The sequence below is a fragment of the Camelus bactrianus genome, chromosome 32, assembly GCF_048773025.1.
Source record: "Camelus bactrianus isolate YW-2024 breed Bactrian camel chromosome 32, ASM4877302v1, whole genome shotgun sequence".
In the NCBI taxonomy this organism is placed as follows: domain Eukaryota; kingdom Metazoa; phylum Chordata; class Mammalia; order Artiodactyla; family Camelidae; genus Camelus; species Camelus bactrianus.
The window spans coordinates 15,202,652-15,224,570 of record NC_133570.1 but is presented as its reverse complement, the minus strand read 5'-3'; the positions used below and the strand labels follow the sequence as shown (position 1 = coordinate 15,224,570).

Below are 21,919 nucleotides of genomic sequence, written 5' to 3'. Positions count from 1 at the left end.
CTTCTGTCAAGGACACACTTAAGTCCTAGTTTCTGCTGGGGACTATTTCCAGCGTCTTTGGCCCATCGCTGTCACTGAGCCACGTAGCGCTGGAGTGTGCGTGGGAAAGAGAAAGCACGTGTGCCTGTGGTTCTTTTCCTCTTTGGAGTCATCCAGAGCGTCTGGACAAGCACGGGGCCTTGTCCACTTCTTCACTATTCACGATCTAGTCAATCAGCAGCACACGTCCACTCTCGGTGTCTAAAGCCAGAGCTGGGGATGCTCTGGGCCAAGTATGTGAATTATCTGATTGAATCCTCCCAACAGCCCTGCATGGAGTTACTGTTAGTCTCCCCCATTTCACGGGTGAGAACACTGGTTCAGAGACGTGAGGTGACTGGCCCACAGTCACACGGCTGTTTGAGTGGCAGAGCCAGTCTGGCGGTAGGGTGCGTGCTCTTTAGCTCCGCCCTCTTCTGTGATCCTGATCCTTTTCTCAAGGTCAGGTACTTACAGGGCTGATGGTGACTGAAGAGGTTTTGGATCTGTCTCCATCCTGTCTTGGGATTTTTCTCCCTGGAGAACAACTGCCCAGGCTTCAAGGGCCAGCCCGGATGCCTTGGCTGTCAGGAAGAGCTGGTCCTCCCTCAGGCTCCATGTCCGGGGCTCGTGGATGACAGCTGGGCTGCCATGTCTGCCGCTGCCCCCGAGGGCAGAGCCTTGCCTTATTTATCTTTGAGTCTCCTTCACTCTTGCTAACTGCCAGTCATAGTCTTGGAGGGGATTCATTTGTATGTGCAGAAAATGTTTGTTGAATGCCTGCCCCACGAAGGGCCAGTGGAGGGTGTTCGGCCGTAGCAGCCAACATGACTTGCAGGGTTCCTATGCCCCCGGAGCGCCTGTCCTATGAGGGTCGGGGGGCTCCAGCCAGCAGGTAATTTCAAGATGTGCTGAGGAGAAAATAAGCGTGGTGAGCTGATGAGGTGTCAGGAGGACTGAGGGTGGGGGATGAGAGAGCGCGATGCGGGGGTTCCTCTAAATGGGGACGGCTTCTCTGGAGACCTGAGGTTTCAGCTGAGACCTGAAGCCCGAAAGGAGGGAGGTCCAGGGGCGGAGGGTTCCGGACAGTGGAGCGAGCCAGGGCGAAAGCTTTGAGCAGCTGCAGGGACGCAGCATTTGGAGAATGTCAGAGAGGCCCACAGGGCTCAGGCCCGGGCGGGGAGAGCAGAGGAGGAGAGGAGGTTCAGGGGGCAGGTTGTGCGGGGCCTGGGAGGCTGAGGGCAGGAGCTGGGCTTCTGCTCTGTGTGCGGTGGGGAGCCCTGAGGAGCTCTGAACAGGGGGCTGCTTTGATCTGACTTACGTGTAGACAGTGGTGGTTGCTGTGTACAGGGGGCACTGCAGGGGAGCAGGACAGAAACAGAGAGGACTGCGGGGAGGCTGCTGCAGGCACCCAGGCCTGGGCCGGCTGGCTGCGACTGCAGCAGGGGAGATGGAGAGACCTCAGAACTGGGGGTGAATTGGAGGCAGAGCCTGCAGGACTATTGCTGACAGGGAGGGCTGGTGAGGGAGGTTCCCCCTCAGGAGGACCTTGAAGGATGAGGAGGAGGCGATTAAAAAAAAGAAAAGTCATCGAGGGGAGAGGGAGTTAGGCCACCCCAGTAAAGCTAAAACAGGCCCTGAGATGGCTCAGATCTGGCGTGAAGGCTGCCCCCCAAGCCCCCCAGCTTTCTTTCCTTCTCTCTCCCCTTGGGCCTCTCAGTCAAGGGTCTTTCCTTGCAAAAATGTCTAGGATGTAACTGTGTCCATTTAATGCACTGGGGCCCCGAGCAGGTGAAGGCAAATCCTGTCCACATTAACCCTAGGGGTCTTCCTGGTCATCCACATGGGGGTGTGGGGGGGGGGTTCTGATGCTGCCCCAGGCTCCTCGGGCCTGTCTGAAGCCTGCTCTGCCCTTTGACAGGACGCTCACGAACTGTTCCATGTCATCACCTCGTCACTGGAGGATGAACGGGACCGCCAGCCCCGGGTCACACATTTGTTTGACGTGCACTCCCTGGAGGTAAACCATTAACATCTTCGATGCATGTAAGGTGGTGTATGCATGTTTAATAGGTATCAGGAACGCTGGTGTAATTTTTGTACAACTTTATAAACTCAAAAGTAAGATTCAATAAAAACCAGTAATGGGTGCCTGAAACTTACCCCTTGGCGGTTGGTGACTTCGGTGGAGGGGGTGGGAATCAAGTCCCTTTAAAATGATTCGTTGCTGCAATCTGTCTTGGCCTTGGGAGGAAAAAATGTATTTTTTCCCCTGTTGAATACAAAGGAATGAGGAACCATAGGAATGCCAAGGGAATCTCATTTTCCGGGCACTTTGTAAGTGTTAGGGAGTTGATAAAAGTTAACTAGTAAAGGGGGAAAGTATTCCAGAGAGGAAATGTGTTTCGATTAGATCTGGTGATGAAATAGGTACACTAATGAACCAGAGAGCGTAATTAAGGCGACTTTCAGGAAGCTTGGTTTAAAGTTGATTCTGAGTGGTGCAGTTGGCATAGAAACTGGTGAGAAACTGGTTAGGAGTGGGGTGAGGGTGATCAGGGGGACGGCAGTCGGGGTTTCAGTCTGTTTCTTTTTCTTTCTCTACAGCAGCAACCTGAAATTACTCCCAGACAGATAACCTGCCGCACCAGAGGTAGTCACTTTCCATTGAACTCTAACCCATGAGATGTGTACTTTTCAGATATGACAGTCATCTGCTTTATGTTTTTAAAAAATTACGTTTCTCCTGGTGCCATCTATTCTGACTTGAAGTGTGTGGACTTGAAAGGAGTTTGTGTTTTGGCAACAGCTTTAAACTATTCCCCTGGTGAACATCTTGAATTGTTCGATCAACACCCCGGCCCCCTGCTCAGCTTCCTCTGAAACGGACTTACTTCTCCCTGCAACAAGGGTTTTCTCTTTTCTTTCTTGAATCGGTCCTATGAGGAACTTCCTGAGGCTGAAACTGCCACGTTCTCAGCATTTCCACTTTGGCCACTGTCACTGCAAATGATCCCCATCCTCCTTAGAAAGACACTGTTTTCTTAAGACTTAAAAAAAAAATGACATGTCAGTTCCTTTGGGCGCCAGTAGTGATAAGAACGATTATCTTTTGGGCCCATACCATGTGCCAGGCCCTGAAATATCTCATTTAAGCCTCACAACAGCTCTGTGAAGTTGATGGTGTGAGGGATAATGGGGTCACAGTTCTCCTCATTTCCAGTGAACTGAGGCTTACAGAGATGAAGGGATTTTCCAGGTCAAGTGGCTCATGAGAAGCAAAGCCAGGACCCAGCCTGGGCAGGCCTGACCTGCAGCTCGTGGTTCTCACCAGCATACACGCTGCCATGTTTATTCCACTCACACCCACCCTATCCCCCAAAAGCCTAGTTTTTCTGAACTTGCTTATTCTAATGATTTCAGAAGTTTATCTCCCTTCATGGAATGTTCACCTATGGTGTATATCTTGTGACGTCTCAGACATTTGAAGCAAATGTTGGTAGAAAGACGTCATCAAACAAATTTCCTTTTTAAAATGTGGCTTTACCCATTATACAGAAACCACATGTAAAGACCTGTGCAAATTCTCCTGTGACGGGAACGGGTTGTCTTTTTGATGGAAGTCAATGAGGAGAGGTCTTTCAATTTCCTTTTCAGGAACTTTTTTTTTTTCTTAAGAGGGCGTTTCTGCCACATACTCAAAAGGAGGGTGGATTTTGAGGTTGGGGCCAAAGGGCTAGAGGTGGCGTGTCAAAAGGTGTTCTGTGTTCCAGGCGCTCCTCATCCCACATCTAATCACTGGAAGTCTCAGCACCCTTTTCACGGAAGACTTACTAGTAACATGGTCTGCAAGCACTGTGAACACCAGGTACGTATAATAGCGATACTTGATATTTTCTGGCGAGGTTTCGTGAAGATTGGTGTTTGGGGTTTGTGATTTTTCTGGGCTCTGTACGCTTAGTAGACTGACTGCCTTGCTTTGGTCAGCGCTGACATTCCAGTTAATCCGCAAACGGTATCTTTTGCAGCAAGAGCAGCAGACGGGGACTGGCAGGGTCTTGCATCCTAAGGTGGGGTCTGTACCCATGGTGAATGCAGCAGATTCTAGGGCTGGGTTTTTTGGTTTGTTTTTTTTTTCCAGTTTTGTTTTCTGTGCATGGTTCCCCCACCCCCACCCCCCACCTTGGCTTTTGAGATTTTTTTAAAATAATTTTTTGTTATGGAAATTCTCTACCTTGATGCAAAAATAGAGGATTGTTCAAATGGCACCTCAGTCAGTTTTAGACTATTTTTCATCACCCTCCCCACCAAAAACTCAACTCTGTACCCATTAGCAGTCCATCCCCATTTCCCCCACACTGTCAGCCCCTGGCAGCTGCTAATCTACTTTTTTTTTTTTAAATAGATTTTATTCTTTTAGAGCAGTTTCAGGTTCACAGTAGAACCGAGCAGAAAATACAGAGTTCCCACATAGCCCTCCCCACTCACACATAGATACTCCCCTACCCTCAACATCCCTCATCACTGTGGCATATTTGGTACAATCGATGAACCAACACAGGCACATTATTATCAACCAAAGTCCATAGTTTGCATTAGGGTTCACTCTTGATGTTGTACATACTGTGGGTTTTGACAAATGCATAATGGCATGTAGCCACCACTACAGTATCACACAGAATAATTATATTGCTTTAAAAATCCCTTGTGCGCCATCTATTCATCCCTCCCTCCCTCCCTCTCCCAAACTCCTGGAAACCACGATCTTTTTATTGTTTCTGTAGCTTTGCCTTTTTCAGAATGTCATTTGGTTGGAGTAGTACAGTTTGTAGCCTTTTCAGACTGGCTTCTTTCATTTAGTAATAATGTCTTTTTAAGTTTCTTCTATGTCTTTCATGGCTTGATAGGTCATTTTTTTTAACTGCACATATATTTTTAAATTTACATATATGTACTGTTCTTTGTTTCTAAGAACATTTAGAGCTTTAGCTTTTTAAACTTACATAGTTATCAAAGGAATAAAGCCAACCACAAAATAAGAATTAACTCAAAAAGATACATACACCCTGCTATTAACAGCAACATTATTTATAAATTGCCAATATATGGAAGCATCCTAAGTGCACATCAATAGTTGAATAGATAATGGAGATGCAGTATATATATATATATATATATACACACACACACACACACACACATAAAATGGAATACAACTCACTCATAAAAAAGAAAGCTATTTTTCCATTTGTGGCCCTTCATTCACTTTTTTTTTTCTCTTCAAAAACCAGAATTTTATAACTGGCAGAGACATTTCCATTACGTCAAAAACAACAAAATACCTAGAAATAAACTAAACCAAGGAGGTTACCTATACTCTGAAAACCAAAATGACACAAAGAAATGGAAAGATTTCTTGTGCTCTTGGATTGGAAGAATCAACACCATCAAAATGTCCACACTGCCCCAAAGCAATCCACAGATCCAATGCAACCCCCATCAAAATACTCACAACATTCCTCACAGAACTAGAACAAACAATTCCAAAATTTATAAGGAACCACGACGCTGAACAGCCAAAGCAATCTTTTGTAAGTCTCTTTATTTTCTCTCTTCTTTTTGTTCTCTTTTCTTATGGTTTGATGACTAGAGAAGTTCCTTTAACATTTGTTGTAAAGGTGGTTTGGTGGTGCTGAAATCTTTTAGCTTTTGTTCATCTGTGAAGCTTTTGATTTCTCCATCAAGTCTGAACGAGAGCCTTGCTGGATAGAATATTCTTGGTTGTCAGTTTCCCCCTTGCATCACTTTAAATATATCGTGCCACTCCCTTCTGGGCTGTAGAGTTTCTGCTGAAAAATCAGCTGATAACCTTTTGGGAGTTCCCTTGTATGTTATTCGTTGCTTTTCTCTTCTAATTTTAATATTTTCTCCTTATCCTTAATTGTTGTCAATTTGTTAACTATGTGCCTTGGTATGTTCCTCTTTGGGTTAATTCTGTGTGGTACTCTGCACTTCCAGGACTTGGGTGACTGTTTCCTTTCCCAAGTTGGGGAAGTTTTCGATTATTATCTCTTCAAAAATTTTCTCAGGTCCTTTCTCTCTCTCTTCTCTTTCTAAGACCCCTATAATGCAAATATTAGTGTGCTTTATGTTGTTGCAGAGTTCCTTTAAATTATCCTCGTTTCTTTCTATTCTTTTTTCTGTTCTGAAGTAGTGATTTCCACTAATCTGTCTTCTAGCTTACTGATCCATTCTTCTGCCTCATTTAGTCTATTGTTGGTTCCTTCTAGTGTATTGTTCATTTCAGTGATTTTATTCTTCAGCTCTGTTTGGGTATTCTTTGTATTTTCCAACTCTTTCCAAAACTTCACTCTGTGCATCTATACACCTCTTGGGTTCTCTGAACATTTTGGCCATTGTTACTTTAAACTCTTTCTCAGATAAATCACCTATCTCCTCATCACTTACTTCTTCTGGGATTTTCTCTTGTGCCTTGGCCTGGGAGATACTCCTTTGCCACCTTATATCGTCTGTCTTTCTATGTGCTTGTGGATTCCTTCCACAGGCTTTGGAATTATTGTTTTCTTATTTCTAGTATCTGCCCCTGGTGGATGAGGCTGGACTAGAGGCTTATGCAGGTTTCCTGGCAGGAGGAGCCAGTGCCTGCCCACTGCTGGGTGAAGCTTGGTCCCGGACCTCTAGTGGGTAGGGCTGTGTCTAGAGGCCACTAATCTACTTTCTATTTCTAAATATTTGCCTCTTCTAGACATTTCATATAAATGTAATCATATACTACATGGTGCTTTGAGACTAGCTTCTTTCTCTCAGCATAGTGTTTTCAGGGTTCCTCCAGGTTGTAGTCTATGTCAACACTTCCTTCCTGTTCATTACCAAATACTATTTCATTGTATGGATACATCACATTTTGCTTATCCATTCATCAGTTGATGTACATTTGAGTTGTTTCCCCTTTTTGGTTATTATGTATAACACTACTACAAACATTTATGCTCAAGTTTTTGTGTAAACATGTTTTCATTCCTCTTGAGTATCTCCCTAGGAGTAGAATTGCTAGCTCAGATGGTGACTCTGTGTTTAACCCTCTTAGAAGCAGCCAGACTATTTTCCATTTTCCATTCCTGCCAGCAGTGAATGAGGTTTCCAACTTTTCTACATCCTCACCAATAAGTATTATCTGACTTTTTATTTTTAGCCATCCTGTAGTGTGTAAAATGGTATCTCATTGTGGTTTTAATTGGCATTACCCTGATGACTAATGATGTTGAATCTTTTTTTTTTTTTAAATATGGTCCATACATGACAATAAAATACTTAGGGATAGATCTACCTAAGGAGGCAAAAAACCTCTACTCTGAAAACTATGACACTGGTGAAAGAAATTGAAGATGACACAAACAGATGAAAAGATACACTGTTTTTCTGTATTGGAAGAATCACTATTGTTAAAATGATCGTGCTATCCAAGACAATCTATAGATTCAGTGCAATCCCTATCAAATTACCAATGGCATTTTTCACAGAATGAAAACAAAAGAATTTAAAATTTGTATGGAAACACAAAAGACCCCAGATAGCCAAAACAATCTTGAGAAAGAACAGAGCTGGAGGAATCATGCTCCTGGATTCCAGATTACACTGCAAAACTACAGTAATCAAAACAGTATGGCACGGGGCAGGGAGGGTAATAGCTCAGTGGTGGAGTGCATGTTCGGCATACACAAAGTCCTGGGTTCAATCCTCAGTACTTCCATTTTTAAAAAAAAATCCAAAAACAAACAAACAAACAAAAACCAGTATGGTACTGGCACAAAAACACATAAAGATCAATGGAACAGGATAGAGAGCCCAGAAATAAACCTGTGTTCTTAGGATTAATTAATCTACAACAAAGGAGGCCAGAAAGTACAATAGGGAAAAGACAGTCTCTTCAATGAGTGGTGCTGGGAAAGCCAGACAGCTACATGTGAAAGAATGAAATTAGAACATTCTCTAACACCATATACAAAAATGAACTCAAAATGGATTAAAGTCCTAAATGTAAGACCAGATACTATAAAACTCCTAGAGGAAAACATAGGCAGAACACTCTGATATAAGTTGCAGTGGTGTTTTTTTGGATCTTTCTCCTAGAGTAATGGAAATAAAAACAAAAATAAACAAATGGGACCTAGTTAAACTTTAAAGCTTTTGCACAGCAAAGGAAACCCTAAACAAAGTGAAAAGACAACCTATGGCCTGAGAGAAAATATTTGCAAGCAATGCTACCAACAAAGGATTAATTTCCAAAAATATACAAACAACCCATACAGCTTAATATCAAAAAAACAAACAACCCAATCAAAAAGTGGACAGAAGACCCTAAATAGACATTTCTCCAAAGAAAACATACAGATGGCCAATAGGCTCATGTAAAGATGTTCAGTAGCTCTAATTATTAGAGAAAAGCAAATCAAAACTACAAAGAGATATCATTAAAAGGTAGAATGGTCATCATTAAAAAGTGTACAAATAATAAGTGCTGGAGAGGGTGTGGAGAAAAAGGAACCCTCCTACACTGTTGGTGGGGAGGTAAATTGGTGTAATCCCTATGGAGAACAGTAAGGAGATTCCTTAAAAAACTAAAAATAGAGTTACCATATGATCCTGCAACCCCACCCCTGGGCATACATCCAGAGAAAACTCTAATTTGAAAAGATACGTGCACCCCAATGTTCACAGCAGCACTATCCACAACAGCCAAGACATTGAAGCAACCTAAATGTCCCATCAACAAATGAATGGATAAAGAAGTTGTCATATACATATATGCGATGGAATATTACTCAGCCATAAAAAGGAATGAAACTGCCATTTGCAGCAACATGGATGGACCTAGAGATTATAAAGTGAAGTAAGTCAGATAGAGAGGGACAAATATCATATGATATCACTTACATGTGGAATCTAAAAAAATGATACAAATGAACTTATTTACAAAACAGAAATAGACTCGGACATAGAAAACAAATTTATGGTTATCAAAGGCGAAAGTGAGGGCTGGGGGGAGGAATAAATTAGGAGTCTGGGATTAACATATACACGGTACTATATAAAAAATAGATAAACAACAAGGGCTTGCAGTACAGCACAGGGAACTATATTCAATATCTTGTAAAAACCCATAATGGAAAAGAATCTGAAAACTGAATCATTTGCTGTACACCTGAAACTAACACAACATTGTAAATTATACTGCAATTTAAAAAGTTTTTAAAAATATATGTGGTCCATCCATTACAATTCATTTGTCTTCAATATCTTTTAATCTGTAAGTTGCCCATTTATCTCTCTTATTTTTCTGTTTTAAGTGGAATTTAAACATCATTCTCCAGCTATTTGCCACTAGTATATAGAAATATAATTGTATATTGACCCTGTATCTTGAGATAATGCAAAAATTTACTAGTTCTAGAAGTTTTGTTGTAGATTCCTTAGAATATGTGTGTAAATAATCATGTTGTTTGTAAATAGAGACAGTTTCATTTCTTCCTTGCCAATCTTTGTGCCTTTTATTTCTTTTTCTTGTTTTATTACCCTGGCTAAGATCTCCGGTACAAAGTTCAGTAGGAGTGGTGCTAGGCATCCTTGCCTTGTTTCAAATCTTAAGAAGCAAATATTTGGTGTTGCATAATTAGGTACAATATTAGCTTTGAGTTTTCATATACCCATTTTATCACACTGAGAAAATTCTCTTCTATTCCTACTTTGTGAGAGTTTTTGTCATGAATAATGATTGGATTTTGTCATGCTTTCTCTGCATATATTGAGATGATCGGGCATAAAAATGATCAGATGATCAGAATAAAATTTTTCTTTTATTCTGTTAATGTGGTGAATTACAGTGATTGATTTTTCTAATGTGATTGACATTTCTAATGTTAAACTAGCTTTGTGTTTCTGGGATAAACTTCATTTTATTGCAATTTTAACTTATCACAGTCTGTTTTGAGTTAATATCATATTCCTTTGTGTAAAATAAAGGAACCTTACAAAAGTATGGTTCTGGTACCCTATCCTTTCTGCTCGCTTTTCTCGTATATAAACCCCACAACACTGTCATAGTTTTAGCTTTAAACAGCTACATGTGTTCAAAAGAAAAAATTTTTATATTTACCACTTTCAGTATACCTCGGTGCTTCCTGTAGCTCTAAGTCCATTTGATGTTTTTTTCCTTCAGTCTAGAAATATTCCTTTAGTATCTTGCAGGTCTATTAACAAATTCACTTAGATACCATTTATATGAAAATGTTCCTGTTTTGCCCTTTTTTTTTTTTTTTTTGGAGAATAGTTCAGCTGCATATAGAATTTTGGGTTGACAGTGTTGCTGTTTAGGTTTGGTTTATTTTAAATCCATCTCTTTAAAGACACTGTTCTGTTGTCTTCTGGCCTCCAGTGTTTCTAATGCTAAGCATTCTTTCTTCTGTATGTAAAGTGTCATTACTTTCTCTGGCTGCTTACAAGATTTTCTCTGTTTTGGGGTTTCAGTAGTTTGTACGTGCGGTGCATAGCTACAGTTTTCTTTGTATTTGCTTGGAATTTGCTGAATTTAAGTCTGTACATTTATGTTTTTCACTGAGTTTGTGTATTTTTTGGCTGCTAATTTTTTTTTTTTAATGTATGCCCCGTTCTTCACTTGTTAGTCCATTTGATATTGTCCCACAGGTCACTGAGGCTTGGTTCTTTTTCCTTCAGTGTTTTTCCTCCATGTCCTTCAATTTAGATCATTTCTCTTGACCTATCTTCAAGTTTAACTCTCTTTTCCATCTTGAATTTGTTTGCCTAGTGAATTCTTCCTTTTAGTTGTTGTTCCTTTTAGTTGTATAATTTGCATTTGGTTCTTCATAATTTCCATTTCTCTGCTGACATTCTCCGTTAGTCCTCCCCCAGATCTAAATAGCTCTTCCTTTACATCCCTGAACACATTATAATCCTCCTTTAAAGGTCCTTGTGCGGATTTCACCATCCAGGTCACCATCTCCTCTTCCCTGCGCCCCGGGTCACACTTCCTTCTTTGTATTGTACGTCTAGTCATTTTTTTTTTTTATTGCATATTGACATTGTAGTAAAGACTCTGGATTCTGGTATGTTTCTCTGAGAAATAATGAATTCTGTTCTAGCAGGCAGTTGACTTGGGTGAGCCCAAACTCCGAACTCCATCTCCCCAGCCCTGGGCCGCAGAATCTCTGCTCAGTGTTTTCAGCCTCCAGCTGCCGCTTTTGGCCAGATTCCCTGGCATCTCCTCTGTGTCTGTGTGGTTCAGGGCTCAGCCATGGAGTTGGGTGGGGTTTATACATAGACTTTAGGGCTTATCCTCTCTTAGCTCCTCTCTTTCTGGAATTTCCTCAAGCCTCTGTACCAGCCCTGAACTGCCTTCTGATCCCTCAACCTTGTAAGACTGCTGCTTTGTCCCACCCAACACTGAACTGCATGGATTGGGGGGGGGGTGGGGGGGGCATACCCTCAGGCAAAAAAGCCACACAGTGGAAATCTCACGCACAGAGTTCCTATCTTTCCAAGAGCTGACTTCTTTTCAGTTTCTCCCTGCTCTTTAGCCCTCCAGTCGTTGAGAGTGTTTTGATCTGGGCCACATCTTACAACGATCATCTCAAGGAGAGTTAGTCTGGCCAGGCTACTCTGCCATCATCAAGAGCAGGAACTCTTCACCTTATTTTATCATTTTGTTTTGCAATTAATAACATAACATGCACTTCTTTCCATATAATCATGTATTCTTCTACACCATTTTTAATATAGTATTCCATTCCACATGGACATGATACAATTTATCTAATTGTTCCCTAGAAGTTGTACCCACTCACGTTTTGCCATGATGAATGATGCTGTGATGAACATCCTGGTAGTTATGTTATCCACGGTTATTTCCTTAGGATAAAATCCCCAAACTGCTGAGGCATGTATGTTACTGTACAATGTTTCCAAGCTGTCCTTTAGTATTACTGTGCTTCTTATGTTTACAAAGTTGTTTTTAGTAGAATTTGCTTCTAGGTAAGTACTTTATGTTTTAGTGTGTTAATATGGGGCATCTAAATATTAAACTGTTTTGTAGGCATGTGTCTTCCCACCTGTAACGCTTTGAATTGAACCTAAGTCCTTTCTGGATTTTCTGCAATATGTGTTTCAGAGTCCCGTTCGATTTGATACCTTTGATAGCCTTTCACTAAGTATTCCAGCTGCCACATGGGTACGTACTGATCTGTGCTTGATCTGGGGTCTGTTTTGGAGACATTTGAATCGGAAAGGGCTTTGAGACATTTTGCGTAGCTCAGTAGTACACGTTACTCAGACACTTGGCTGGTTGAACCTGTCCTAGTTTTAATCTGTGGAAGCATGGCTTGGTTTGAGGGGAGAAAAAGGTGGCCGGTTTCTTCCTGGCTGCAGAAATTTTGGCTTTTTTGAGCACACACACACATACACACATTAACTCAAGTTCAGACATATCTAAAGAGTGTGGAAGCCCATAATTTTCTGCAGTGTTAGGTCCTCAAAGCCTTGAACATCCACTCATAATAGCAAATCTCGGTTGCTCTGAGCTTCGTGTTGTTCAGGAAGCACCCACTCGTGTCGGTGAAGCTTTACTGCCTACCCAGGTAGAATGGAGCTCTGCAGTTCTCCCTGTTAGCAGTTTCAGAGTACTTCTCCCAGAACTGTAATCCTGAATGTTCTTCTTGTGCTGTAGGGTCATCCACTGACCCTGGACCACTGCCTTCACCACTTCATCTCGTCAGAATCAGTGCGGGACGTCGTCTGTGACAACTGTACGAAGGTATGGCTTTAACCCCAGATGCCACCTCCCGAGCTGGCCCGTGTGTCCCAGCACTGCGCCTCCCACGCGCTTGGCCCTGGGCTCTTGTGACACTACCCAGAGGCTCTCTTCAGCCACAGCCATTTCTGCCTAACTTGGTTAGGAAATTGGTGGCCCACGGACTAAGTCCCCCAGATGAGTTTTGTTTCATCCATGAAATGTTTAAAGAACAAATCAGAATGCTGCACTTTGTGGTGGGACATGCCCACTCCAGTATTCTCCGGTCCCCTCCACGCCCACCTGTCTCACACCTGCCTTAGCGCAATGACCTGCCTGACTCCCCCAGGCAATGGAATTTCATCCTCTGAATTAAGAGGAACTGCAGAGCACAGTTTTTGAAGACCCAGAGCAAAGTAGATGACATGATAGTTCAGAGTTTCAGTGGGGCCTCTTCCTTTATCTTTTGCCTCCACTGTCCCTGTTAATGACTAAAACAGTGAACACAGCTGGCACACAGTTGGGCAGCGGAGTTCTTCCCACAGGGAGGAGTCAGGGCCAGGTGAGTGCAATGGGACACCAGCCTGACCTGCAGCTCCCCCTGGAGCTCCTGGCTCCAGAAATCCTACACAGAGAGGTTTCCTCTATTTCAGATTGAAGCGCAAGGGACATTGAGCGGGGAGAAGGTGGAACACCAAAGGACCACTTTTGTCAAACAGCTGAAACTAGGGAAGGTGAGCCCTTGCCTCAGGCCGGCTGGCTTGGCCCCCAAGGTCCCTGTCCCGCTGCCGACATGCGGCTCCTCCCGGCCTCTCTCCTTCCCGCAGCTCCCCCAGTGCCTGTGCATCCACCTCCAGCGGCTGAGCTGGTCCAGCCACGGCGCGCCCCTGAAGCGGCACGAGCACGTGCAGTTCAACGAGTTCCTGATGATGGACATCTACAAATACCGCCTCCTCGGACACAAGCCGGGTCCCCGCAGCCCCCAGCCACGCGACAACGCGGGGCCCTCGCTGGACCTGCAGGACGGGCCGGCGGCCCCCAGACCAGGTGCGCCTGAGGGGTTGACACGGCCAAGATCTGCAGCAGAGCAGGGAAGCTTCTGGGTCCCCTGTGCCACCAGGGCAGGGCTTGTCCCATGGTGGCTTCCGTTCTTGAGAACAGCGGGGTCGGGGTGGGCAAGGGAAAGTTTGGTAAAAGAGTTAAAATGATGTCGTAGTGAGATGTCTGATTTTTAAAACAGGTGGCAAAGTATTGGCCGGAAAGTCGAAGATTGCTTTCTGGTCTTCTGACTAAACAGTATTTGGCTTACCTCCCTCCAGTGCATTTCTTCTCTTTTCTCCCCCGCAACACAGTCAGCTTATTTATACAGAAACGTGGGGGGCCAGTGTCCTGGCTGAGGACCCCCGAACATCTCGTTTGGGTTGATACTTCTTTACTGAATTGCTCACTTATCTGATCTCATTACGGTCCTCCCTTGGGGTTACTGAATTGGGTCCCACTGAAGCCAGGTAGCTGTTATCACCCTCAGTCTCACTGAAGATAAAATCGAGGCTCCCAGAGGCTGAGTGACTGGTCCAGGGGCAAACAGCAGATGTGGGAACTGGCACTCGAGGGGAGTGTTGGGTGATCTTGTAAAGGTGCGTATGTAGTGTGTTGAGTTCTTTGTAGGTAAAGAGAATCCACCGACTTCCAAGGCTTCAGGCCTGAACTCACCACCTGTGTACCGCTCACCATCAAACCAAGAGTCTTCCCCGCACCCCGGATTTTCCCTCCCTAGCACCCTCCTTTCTTACGTGCACAGTTGTGTGGCCTGGCCGGACATCATTCATGGGGTGACCAAGTGTCATCCTTTCTCTACAGATCAGTAGATTAATGTCAGGAACAGCCTGGGTGGGAAGAGGGCTCAGGGAAGAGTTTTAAATCATGGACCTCTTCACTCTGGCTTCCTCCTCCTGCCGGGGCGGGTGCAGGTCTGCCCATGTTCAGAGCATTGTGGTCCAAGAGGCCAACAGTGAAGTACTTAGTACTTAAAGGCCCCCAAATTTGACCCTTGAAAGGAAAAGAGATGTAACTATCTCCTTAATTATCTTATCTACATCCATGAACACGTCTCAATGCTGTTGACAGCTGTTGTTCCTTGGGAGCTGACAAAGAGGAGAGAATGTTTCCATCCGTGGTTTTCAACAGGGAGTTTTGCCCCCCAGGGGACACTGGGCAATGGCTAAGGACCTTTTTGGTTGTCACAGCTGGGAGAGGAGGAGCTACTGCACCTCATCCTGGTGCTTGGACAGGGATGCCACTCGACCTCCAGCCCCAAATGTACATGGCGTCAAGGTTGAGAAGCCTGGGTTTAGGGCAAAATGCCAGTAAGTTGGCTACTGCTTGACTGTGATGCGTGTCTTTAGCAGACAGGGCCAGGCATCTCCAAGACTCTCAGAGCTGTCCAGGTGAGCCGTAGACCAGGAGCTGGGTACATTTTCCTGTTCGGGGTTAAAACAGGCAGGGACCAAAAGGTAGGAAGTTTTATGAATCAACATAATACAAAATAAACTATCTGTTTTTTCTCTGCAGCATCATTGGGGAGTTAAAACTTCAAGCTAATCGGAGCCATGCTTTGTTTCCCCAAAGCCACTGCTCATTTCAGTTGCCTCGGGCCTTTTTCTCTTGCAGGTCGGAACCAGCCTGGGGGCTGCAAAACACAGATTTTCATGAATGGGGCCTGCTCCCCGCCTTTCTTGCCCACCCTGCCAAGCCCGGTGCCCTTCCCTCTCCCAGCCGTTCCCGACTACAGGTGAGTCGCTCTCCAGGAGTACGTGCTTCATTCACTGACCACTTTACAAATAGGAATTAGCACAGGGAACGATACTCAATACCTGGTAATGGCCTGTAATGAAAAAGAATTAAGAAAACGAATATATGTATGTATATGTGCGACTGAAATATTTTGCTGTACACCAGAAATCGACATGACATTGTAAACTGACTGTACTTCAGTTTAAAAAAGGGTACATAACATTTCAGTGTTATGTGTTTACATGTGTATATGAAAGTATGTGTAAATAAAGTATAAAGAAGAAAACTTAAAATTTCTTGGGATACCACCTAGAGATCACCAGTGAAATCTCTAAGGCCTTCCACTCTGCAAAGTTGTGTGTGTGTGTGTGTGTGTGTACCCCACAGCATACACACACTCGCAGGATGGACAGTTCACCATGCCAGTAAACGTACGTGTGTATTTTACGAGCTGTACAGTACTTTTTTTAATGGGGGAGGTAATTAGGTTTATTTATTTACCTATTTTTAAATGGAGGTGCTGGGGGTTGAACCCCGGACCTTGTGCCTGCTGGGCATGTGCTCTACCGCTGAGCTACACCCTCCCCCTAGTATTGAGCAGTATTGCGTTGTACGGATGTACCACTGTTTCAGCCCCCTCCTGTCGGACCTCTAGGATTCCTGTCCTTTTTTGCTGTTGCCCGTAAGCCGCCCTGCCGTACTGGTAAATGCCTGGCGTCTGTTCCTCCCGTCCAGCTCCTCCACGTACCTCTTCCAGCTGATGGCGGTTGTCGTGCACCACGGAGACATGCACTCCGGACACTTCGTGACCTACCGGCGGTCCCCGCCCTCGGCCAAGAGCCCTCTGTCCACCAGCAACCAGTGGCTGTGGGTTTCTGACGACACCGTCCGCAAGGCCAGCCTGCAGGAGGTCCTGTCGTCCAGTGCATACCTGCTGTTTTACGAGCGCGTTCTCTCCAAGATGCAGCACCAGGGGCGGGAGTACAAGTCCGAAGAATGAGCCTGCGCCAGCCCCAAAGCTAGAGCTGATGGCACTGTCCAAACTGTGTGTGTCTGTGCGTGTGCGTGTGCCTGCGAGTGTGTGTACTGTACGCAGCTCCACTAGACTCCTCCAGCCTCCTGGTGTGTTCTTAGAGCAGGTTTCACACGGGAGCCAGAGGCCCCGATTCAAACCCGATCCGGCTCCCCACACTGCCCGCTGGTGTGCGCTGGAGGGCACTGTTGCCCTGTTAGGAAGGCAGTCCTTCTGTATAGAGCGTCTCGTTACTCAACTGATACAGGTAATTAAAGAAACCAGACTCTGGAAGCCCCTTTTTTGTACCCCGCTGTGTTAGGTGTTCTCAGAGGGGAGTTAACTTTGTCTGAGCCCCTGATGTTTCAGCATAGATCTCTTACTTTTAATAAGCTGGCCCGTAAAAATGGTTGAATTAGTGAAATTATTAAAGGCAACAATTTCGAAGAAAAAGTGCCTTTCACTTTTCAATCGCTTTTGTAGCACATGCCTTCTGGAAAAATCCACATTGTCAGAGAGTCACAGAAACAAGTTTTTGGAAAGCTCTGTTCCTCCCAAAGTTAACTGAACAGAGAGCAAAAGAAGAGTTAAAGATGCCTAAAGCCTACCGCCTTCCCTCCTTTTTGTATGTCTTTTTATAACCTTTCAATTCTTCGTATATAGTAAAAGCTCATTTCCAAATCTGCCCCTCGAGGAGGGCCTCTCACCGCTTGGTCAGTGACCGGTGAACCGCTTTCTGGCTGCTCCTGTTTTTCGTACAGCGGACTTGGAGATGCGGGTACCGCGTCCCATCGGGCATGTGAACAGCCGGAACTCAGCGGCCTCCTGTCTCGCTTACGACTCCTCTGCTCCGTGGGAAACCCTTTCTCACACACAGATCCCCCATGGACAGTGATTCTCATCCATGTATTCACCGCCCACGCAGAGCTCTTAAGGTTTACAGGCGGGGCCAGCAGGGGCTGGGCCACAAAGACAATCCTGGCCTCCCTCTGAGAGCCAGATTCAGAACAGAGGGCCCTGGCCCCGGGGCTGCAGCCTCTCTGGACCTCAGTTTCCTCGTCTGTAAAGTGAAGAGTTAAACTCGACGACCATCGGAGTTCCAGGCCTTCCCACAAAGAACAAGAAAGAAGTTTTAGAAAAACACCGTTTAAACATAGAACTCCAGCTAATACCTAGTACTGTCGCTCTGTCGCAGGTCCACACTCCCAGTGCATTCAGTTCCGGCAGCCTCACACAAAAAGACTACTGAGCGTCTCCTCCCCCTCCAGGTAAGTCTCACGGATGCAGCCCAGGGCCAAAAGAATTTTGACATCACAGCGGTCTGTGTTTCAGCGAGATTTTTTATTTAAAAAAAAGGATACTAAATTTAGACAGACTCTTCAGAGATAAGATCTGGAATCAGACGCATCCGAAAGGTCACTAGGGGTAAGGCTAAGAACTGCTCTGTCCCTGGTGGGCGCGAGCTGGCGGACGCCTGCAGACAGTGCCTTAGGGTCAGGCGTAAGCGCCAGAGGCCCAGGGGACCACCGTCCCACCGGCCGGTGTTCGTCCTGAGGACCCAGAGCACTCGCTCCCAACAGACTGTCCTGTGAAGGTTCTCGAGGCCGCGAACGTCAGGGTGAGAGGAGCAGCGTGGAGCTTCTGATCTGTTGGTGGCAGGTTGTGTGTGAGTCCGGGGGAACAAGTGCTCGACTGCGTGACCTCCAGCTGCCTTGCAAAGCTGTAGCTCTGGGTACCACTGTCCCGCCACTGCCTCCTCTTTGAAATCTGCCATTAAAGAGATGCTGGGTGCCTCATCCTCTGGACGTCTCCTTGTCAGATCTCTGGTCACAGGTCAGGGGCAGAGCCTCAGCTGTAAATGTGAATGATATCCATGCAAAGTCTCTTCTCCTGACTTCCTCATTTTGTAAATTATTAGGCAGTTAAGTAGCAGCCAAGTCATCTTATTTCCGGTTTTAAGTTATTTACAGAGTTGCTTCCTTTTGCGAAAACGTACATTACACTAGTAGTTTCTGGCATAACAACTGCTGATTTATGTATTTGCTAAAGGCACCTTTTGTATCTGCTGTGTATTATAGCAATAAAAGAATCGTTTTGCTAGGGAAAAAAAAAGCAACCGGTATTCTGTCCTAATTCACCGATTTGATACCAACATCCTCTTTCTGAATTCTGCATTGTGAGGATAAGCCCTGCACTTGGGTTATTATTCCCAAATTCCCTGGTGGTAAAGGAGACGCCAGCTCCCTCTTGGGAGGAGAGACGGAAGATGCAAACAGAAGTACCAACTGTTAAAAACGTTTTTTACTTGGTAGCAGGCAGGATTCTCCGAAATGTCAAATTGACCCGGGGAGCCAGAACCTTCTTGCGGACCGGGAGACTGTGATACCAGTGGGTGTTGGTCGGGGGGTTCATCATGAGTAAGCTTCCGTGGGCCAGTTGAAGCCTGACCACGCTGAGCCTCCGGCAGGGGTGCTTCCCTCGGGAATCCTTGTGTCGGAAAAAGAAGTCTCTGCATGCCCCGAAGGAAACAGAGGCGATGGGGCTCCCAGGGGCCAGTTCTCGCTCATCGTCCCTGTGCTCACCGATGTGGTCACAGCCGTCTTTGTACCTGCGGTGAGGAACCAGGCAGAGTTCACCGAACGGCCCCCTGGGGGAAACTCGCCCGCCCACCCCGCAGAGTCCTTATCTTCCTACAGCGGGAAACGGGGCCCCGAGCACGGGGCTTGGCCGTGTTTCTGCAAGGGCTGAGCCCAGCCCGAAGCCCAGTCTGTTCACACGCTGTGAAACAGCACAGCAAGAGAAGCCAAACACATGTGTGAGAGTTCTGCTTCGTACAGGCAACCCTTTATCGAATGAGATGGCTTCTCCCTACACTAGACTGAAACCCTTACTCCTCGCACAGTCTGGCCCCTGCCCACTTCTGAGCTCATCCCCTTCCCCTCTTTCCCTCAGTCACTGCTTTCCGGCCCCATCAGTGGGATTTCCACACCACAGACACTCCAAGCTCCCTTTGCTCTCCCTCCAGATGCCTGTGTGGCTCACACAAACTCTTCTGTTTAGTCACTCCCTCGGTGAACCCTCCTCTAACCACCGTCCCCTAAACCCAGAGTTCTCAAATAGGGCGATTCTGCCCCCAGGGGGCACTAGGCGATGTCTGGAGACATTCTTTTTGCTACAACCAAAGGGAAAGGTGCTACTGGCACCTGGTGGGTGGAGACCAGGGATGTCTCCAGCATTCTACAACACACAGGTCGGCCCCAGGACAACAGAATTATCTAGCCCAAAGCATCAACAGTGCTGCCGTTGAGAAGCACGGCCGAAACCCAGACCGCTTCCTCCCAGCCATTCTTAGATCAGTCTGTTTAATTTTCTTCAGGACATTTACCACTGGGTGAAATTATCTCTTTCACCTGGTCAGCAGCCCAGGCTCTGTAAAGAACAATTGCTCTTTTCCACTACTGTGCCCCTAACTAAAGAACTGTTTGCTGCGCAAATGAGCAAAATACGATGTATTTCTGTCTCTTTGGGAAGAGACAGAAGATTTATAAAATTCAGTCCACCGTCCTAAAGAAAAATGTTAAAAATGGTAAGGGGGTCACCTGTTGACAAGCACAAAGTTGAAGGTCTGCCCAGTCACCAAAGAAACGCAATCCCGGACGCGCTCTAGGATGGGGATCCAGGGCTTCGGAGACAGAGTAAGGCCTGAAAAGGTGTAGGTCAGCCCAATGTCGCCGTAAGTCGCCTGCTTCCTGGGCACGTTGTGCCACTTCCCAAACACCTGGACCCTGGCCAGTGCACCTGTGCAGGCAAAACACAGCAGCTCCTTAGAAATCCAGGGAGGTGAGCGTCCCCCGACACTGGTTCCCTGAGTATTCATGAAAGAAAGTAAAACAGGAAAAACGTAGAGAACCCTGACCGAGGACCCCCTCCTCAAAAATCATTGTGGCTCCCCCAAAATGTTCCCGTGAGGACAGTGATTCTTGTCCTACACCTAGAGAAACGGCTCTCAGTGGACAGGCAATCCCTCTGTATCCCAAGCACCCAGCAAGGTGCTTGGCCCAGAGGTGCCCAGAATACATGCTGAGTCAATTAACAAATTCATCAGTGATACGTGGCTCCTGGCTTCAGATTTCCCTAAACATGGCCAATAGTTTTATCAAGTAAGCTTTCCACACACACACACACCCTGCCATCCTCTGCTTACCTGTAAAATACTCCACTTCTTTCTCCAACTCTTGGAAAATCTCATCTGCTTCCTCTTTGCCAAACAGGACCGTGTAATCGCAGTCCAGGCCCTCGGCTCGAATGTGCCTCCAGTTGGGGCGTGCGGAGTCGACTCCATTCCCCGGGGCTGCTCTCCTGGGCTTTTTCCTGCTGTTTCCCTCCTCTTCTCCCACCCCTGCTGGGCCTCCTCTGGTCTGCTCTCCTTCGCTCTCTCCCGTAAGGCCCCTGACAGCCCCTTTCACCAGGAATCTGTCCATCCTGTTTTCACCAAGCAAAGACCTGGGAGCCAGTGGTCAGCAGGAGAGAGAGAGAGATTGCTTGGATTCCGTCCCAACTGCTGAAGCCTACTCTGCAAAGTGGTCCCACAGCGGCATTCCTCCTGTTTTTAAGTTTCCATTTTAAAGTTTAGCACCTTCTCCTAGAAAGTAAGAGGACGTTAAAGCGGGAAGGATCCCCGGGGAAGATCACCCCCACCTGCATAGGTATCAGAATCAGCAGACTAGCTTGCAAAACCCAGGGGCCTGCCCTCCACCCCCAAACATCAGAATTTTTAAAGAATTCGCATGCCGCTGGCAAACTTGGAAACTACAGTCGACACCCTCACTTTACACATGGGGAAACTGACACCCTGATAGGGGGAGGGGTTTGCCCAAAGTCACCCAGAAAAGCACGTGTCTCCCTTCCACCCTGCAAAGGAGGGGGGATGGATAACGGATCGGCCCTATTAAAATAGGTAAGTATTAAAACAAGTAAGTTAAATAGGTAAGTACTGAGAGCCTTAAAGGGATATGATTCGGAATCTAAATGTATTAACGATTAAACGTGGTCACACACACGCACGCCGAGTTCTGATAGAAAAGAATTGTAACACGTATGGTAGGGGTGGAGAAGGTTCTCTTCCAAATCTCAGCACCCGAGAAGCTCCGAATCCTGCAGACACACTCTAGAAAGGGCTGGAGGGAAAGAGAAAACACTTACCCCGACCACAGAACTGCTTCCGGGTAGATTCAGCCGCGAACCGGAGAAAATGCAGGCAAATTTGCAAAATAAGA

The 21,919-nt window shown here is 45.9% G+C and overlaps 2 protein-coding genes across 6 annotated transcripts in view; one reads left to right on the top strand and one right to left on the bottom strand.

The window, feature by feature from the left end:
- Positions 1 to 18,444, top strand: part of USP30 (ubiquitin specific peptidase 30) — a 27,364-nt gene extending 8,920 nt beyond the window's left edge. The window contains exons 5-13 of one of the 2 annotated variants that reach the window (XM_074356787.1): positions 1,940 to 2,038; positions 2,629 to 2,671; positions 3,792 to 3,886; positions 12,221 to 12,280; positions 12,776 to 12,862; positions 13,492 to 13,572; positions 13,666 to 13,885; positions 15,509 to 15,629; positions 16,367 to 18,444. In XM_074356787.1, coding sequence (XP_074212888.1) covers positions 1,940 to 2,038; positions 2,629 to 2,671; positions 3,792 to 3,886; positions 12,221 to 12,280; positions 12,776 to 12,862; positions 13,492 to 13,572; positions 13,666 to 13,885; positions 15,509 to 15,629; positions 16,367 to 16,631 — 1,071 coding nt within the window. In that variant the 3' untranslated portion in view covers positions 16,632 to 18,444. Of the gene's footprint in view, positions 1 to 1,939; positions 2,039 to 2,625; positions 2,672 to 3,791; positions 3,887 to 12,220; positions 12,281 to 12,775; positions 12,863 to 13,491; positions 13,573 to 13,665; positions 13,886 to 15,508; positions 15,630 to 16,366 lie in introns of both variants that reach the window. The other variant, XM_074356786.1, reaches the window with a different exon arrangement.
- On the bottom strand, positions 17,966 to 21,919 carry ALKBH2 (alkB homolog 2, alpha-ketoglutarate dependent dioxygenase). Of its 4 annotated transcripts, none has more exons than XM_074356788.1 (4): positions 21,846 to 21,919; positions 20,848 to 21,285; positions 20,243 to 20,441; positions 17,966 to 19,251 (listed from the first exon to the last, which is right to left on the bottom strand). In XM_074356788.1, the coding sequence occupies exons 2-4, from the start codon at positions 21,122 to 21,124 to the stop codon at positions 18,945 to 18,947; spliced, it is 783 nt and encodes a 260-aa protein (XP_074212889.1). In that variant the 5' UTR covers positions 21,125 to 21,285; positions 21,846 to 21,919; the 3' UTR covers positions 17,966 to 18,944. The 4 variants fall into 4 exon arrangements, with proteins under 4 accessions (XP_074212889.1, XP_010961863.1, XP_074212890.1 ...); XM_010963561.3 differs by lacking the exon at positions 21,846 to 21,919 and adding an exon at positions 21,702 to 21,838; XM_074356789.1 differs by lacking the exon at positions 21,846 to 21,919 and adding an exon at positions 21,708 to 21,825.

What these genes read in the sequence shown, in the direction of transcription:
- ALKBH2 (XM_074356788.1), bottom strand. Translation starts at nt 21,124, where the DNA reads ATGGACAGATTCCTGGTGAAAGGGGCTGTCAGGGGCCTTACGGGAGAG. An exon ending in AGAAGTGGAGTATTTTACAG is followed by an intron (nt 20,442 to 20,847) that starts GTAAGCAGAGGA and finishes TTGCCTGCACAG; the next exon opens with GTGCACTGGCCAGGGTCCAG. An exon ending in AACTTTGTGCTTGTCAACAG is followed by an intron (nt 19,252 to 20,242) that starts GTGACCCCCTTA and finishes TCCTCACCGCAG; the next exon opens with GTACAAAGACGGCTGTGACC.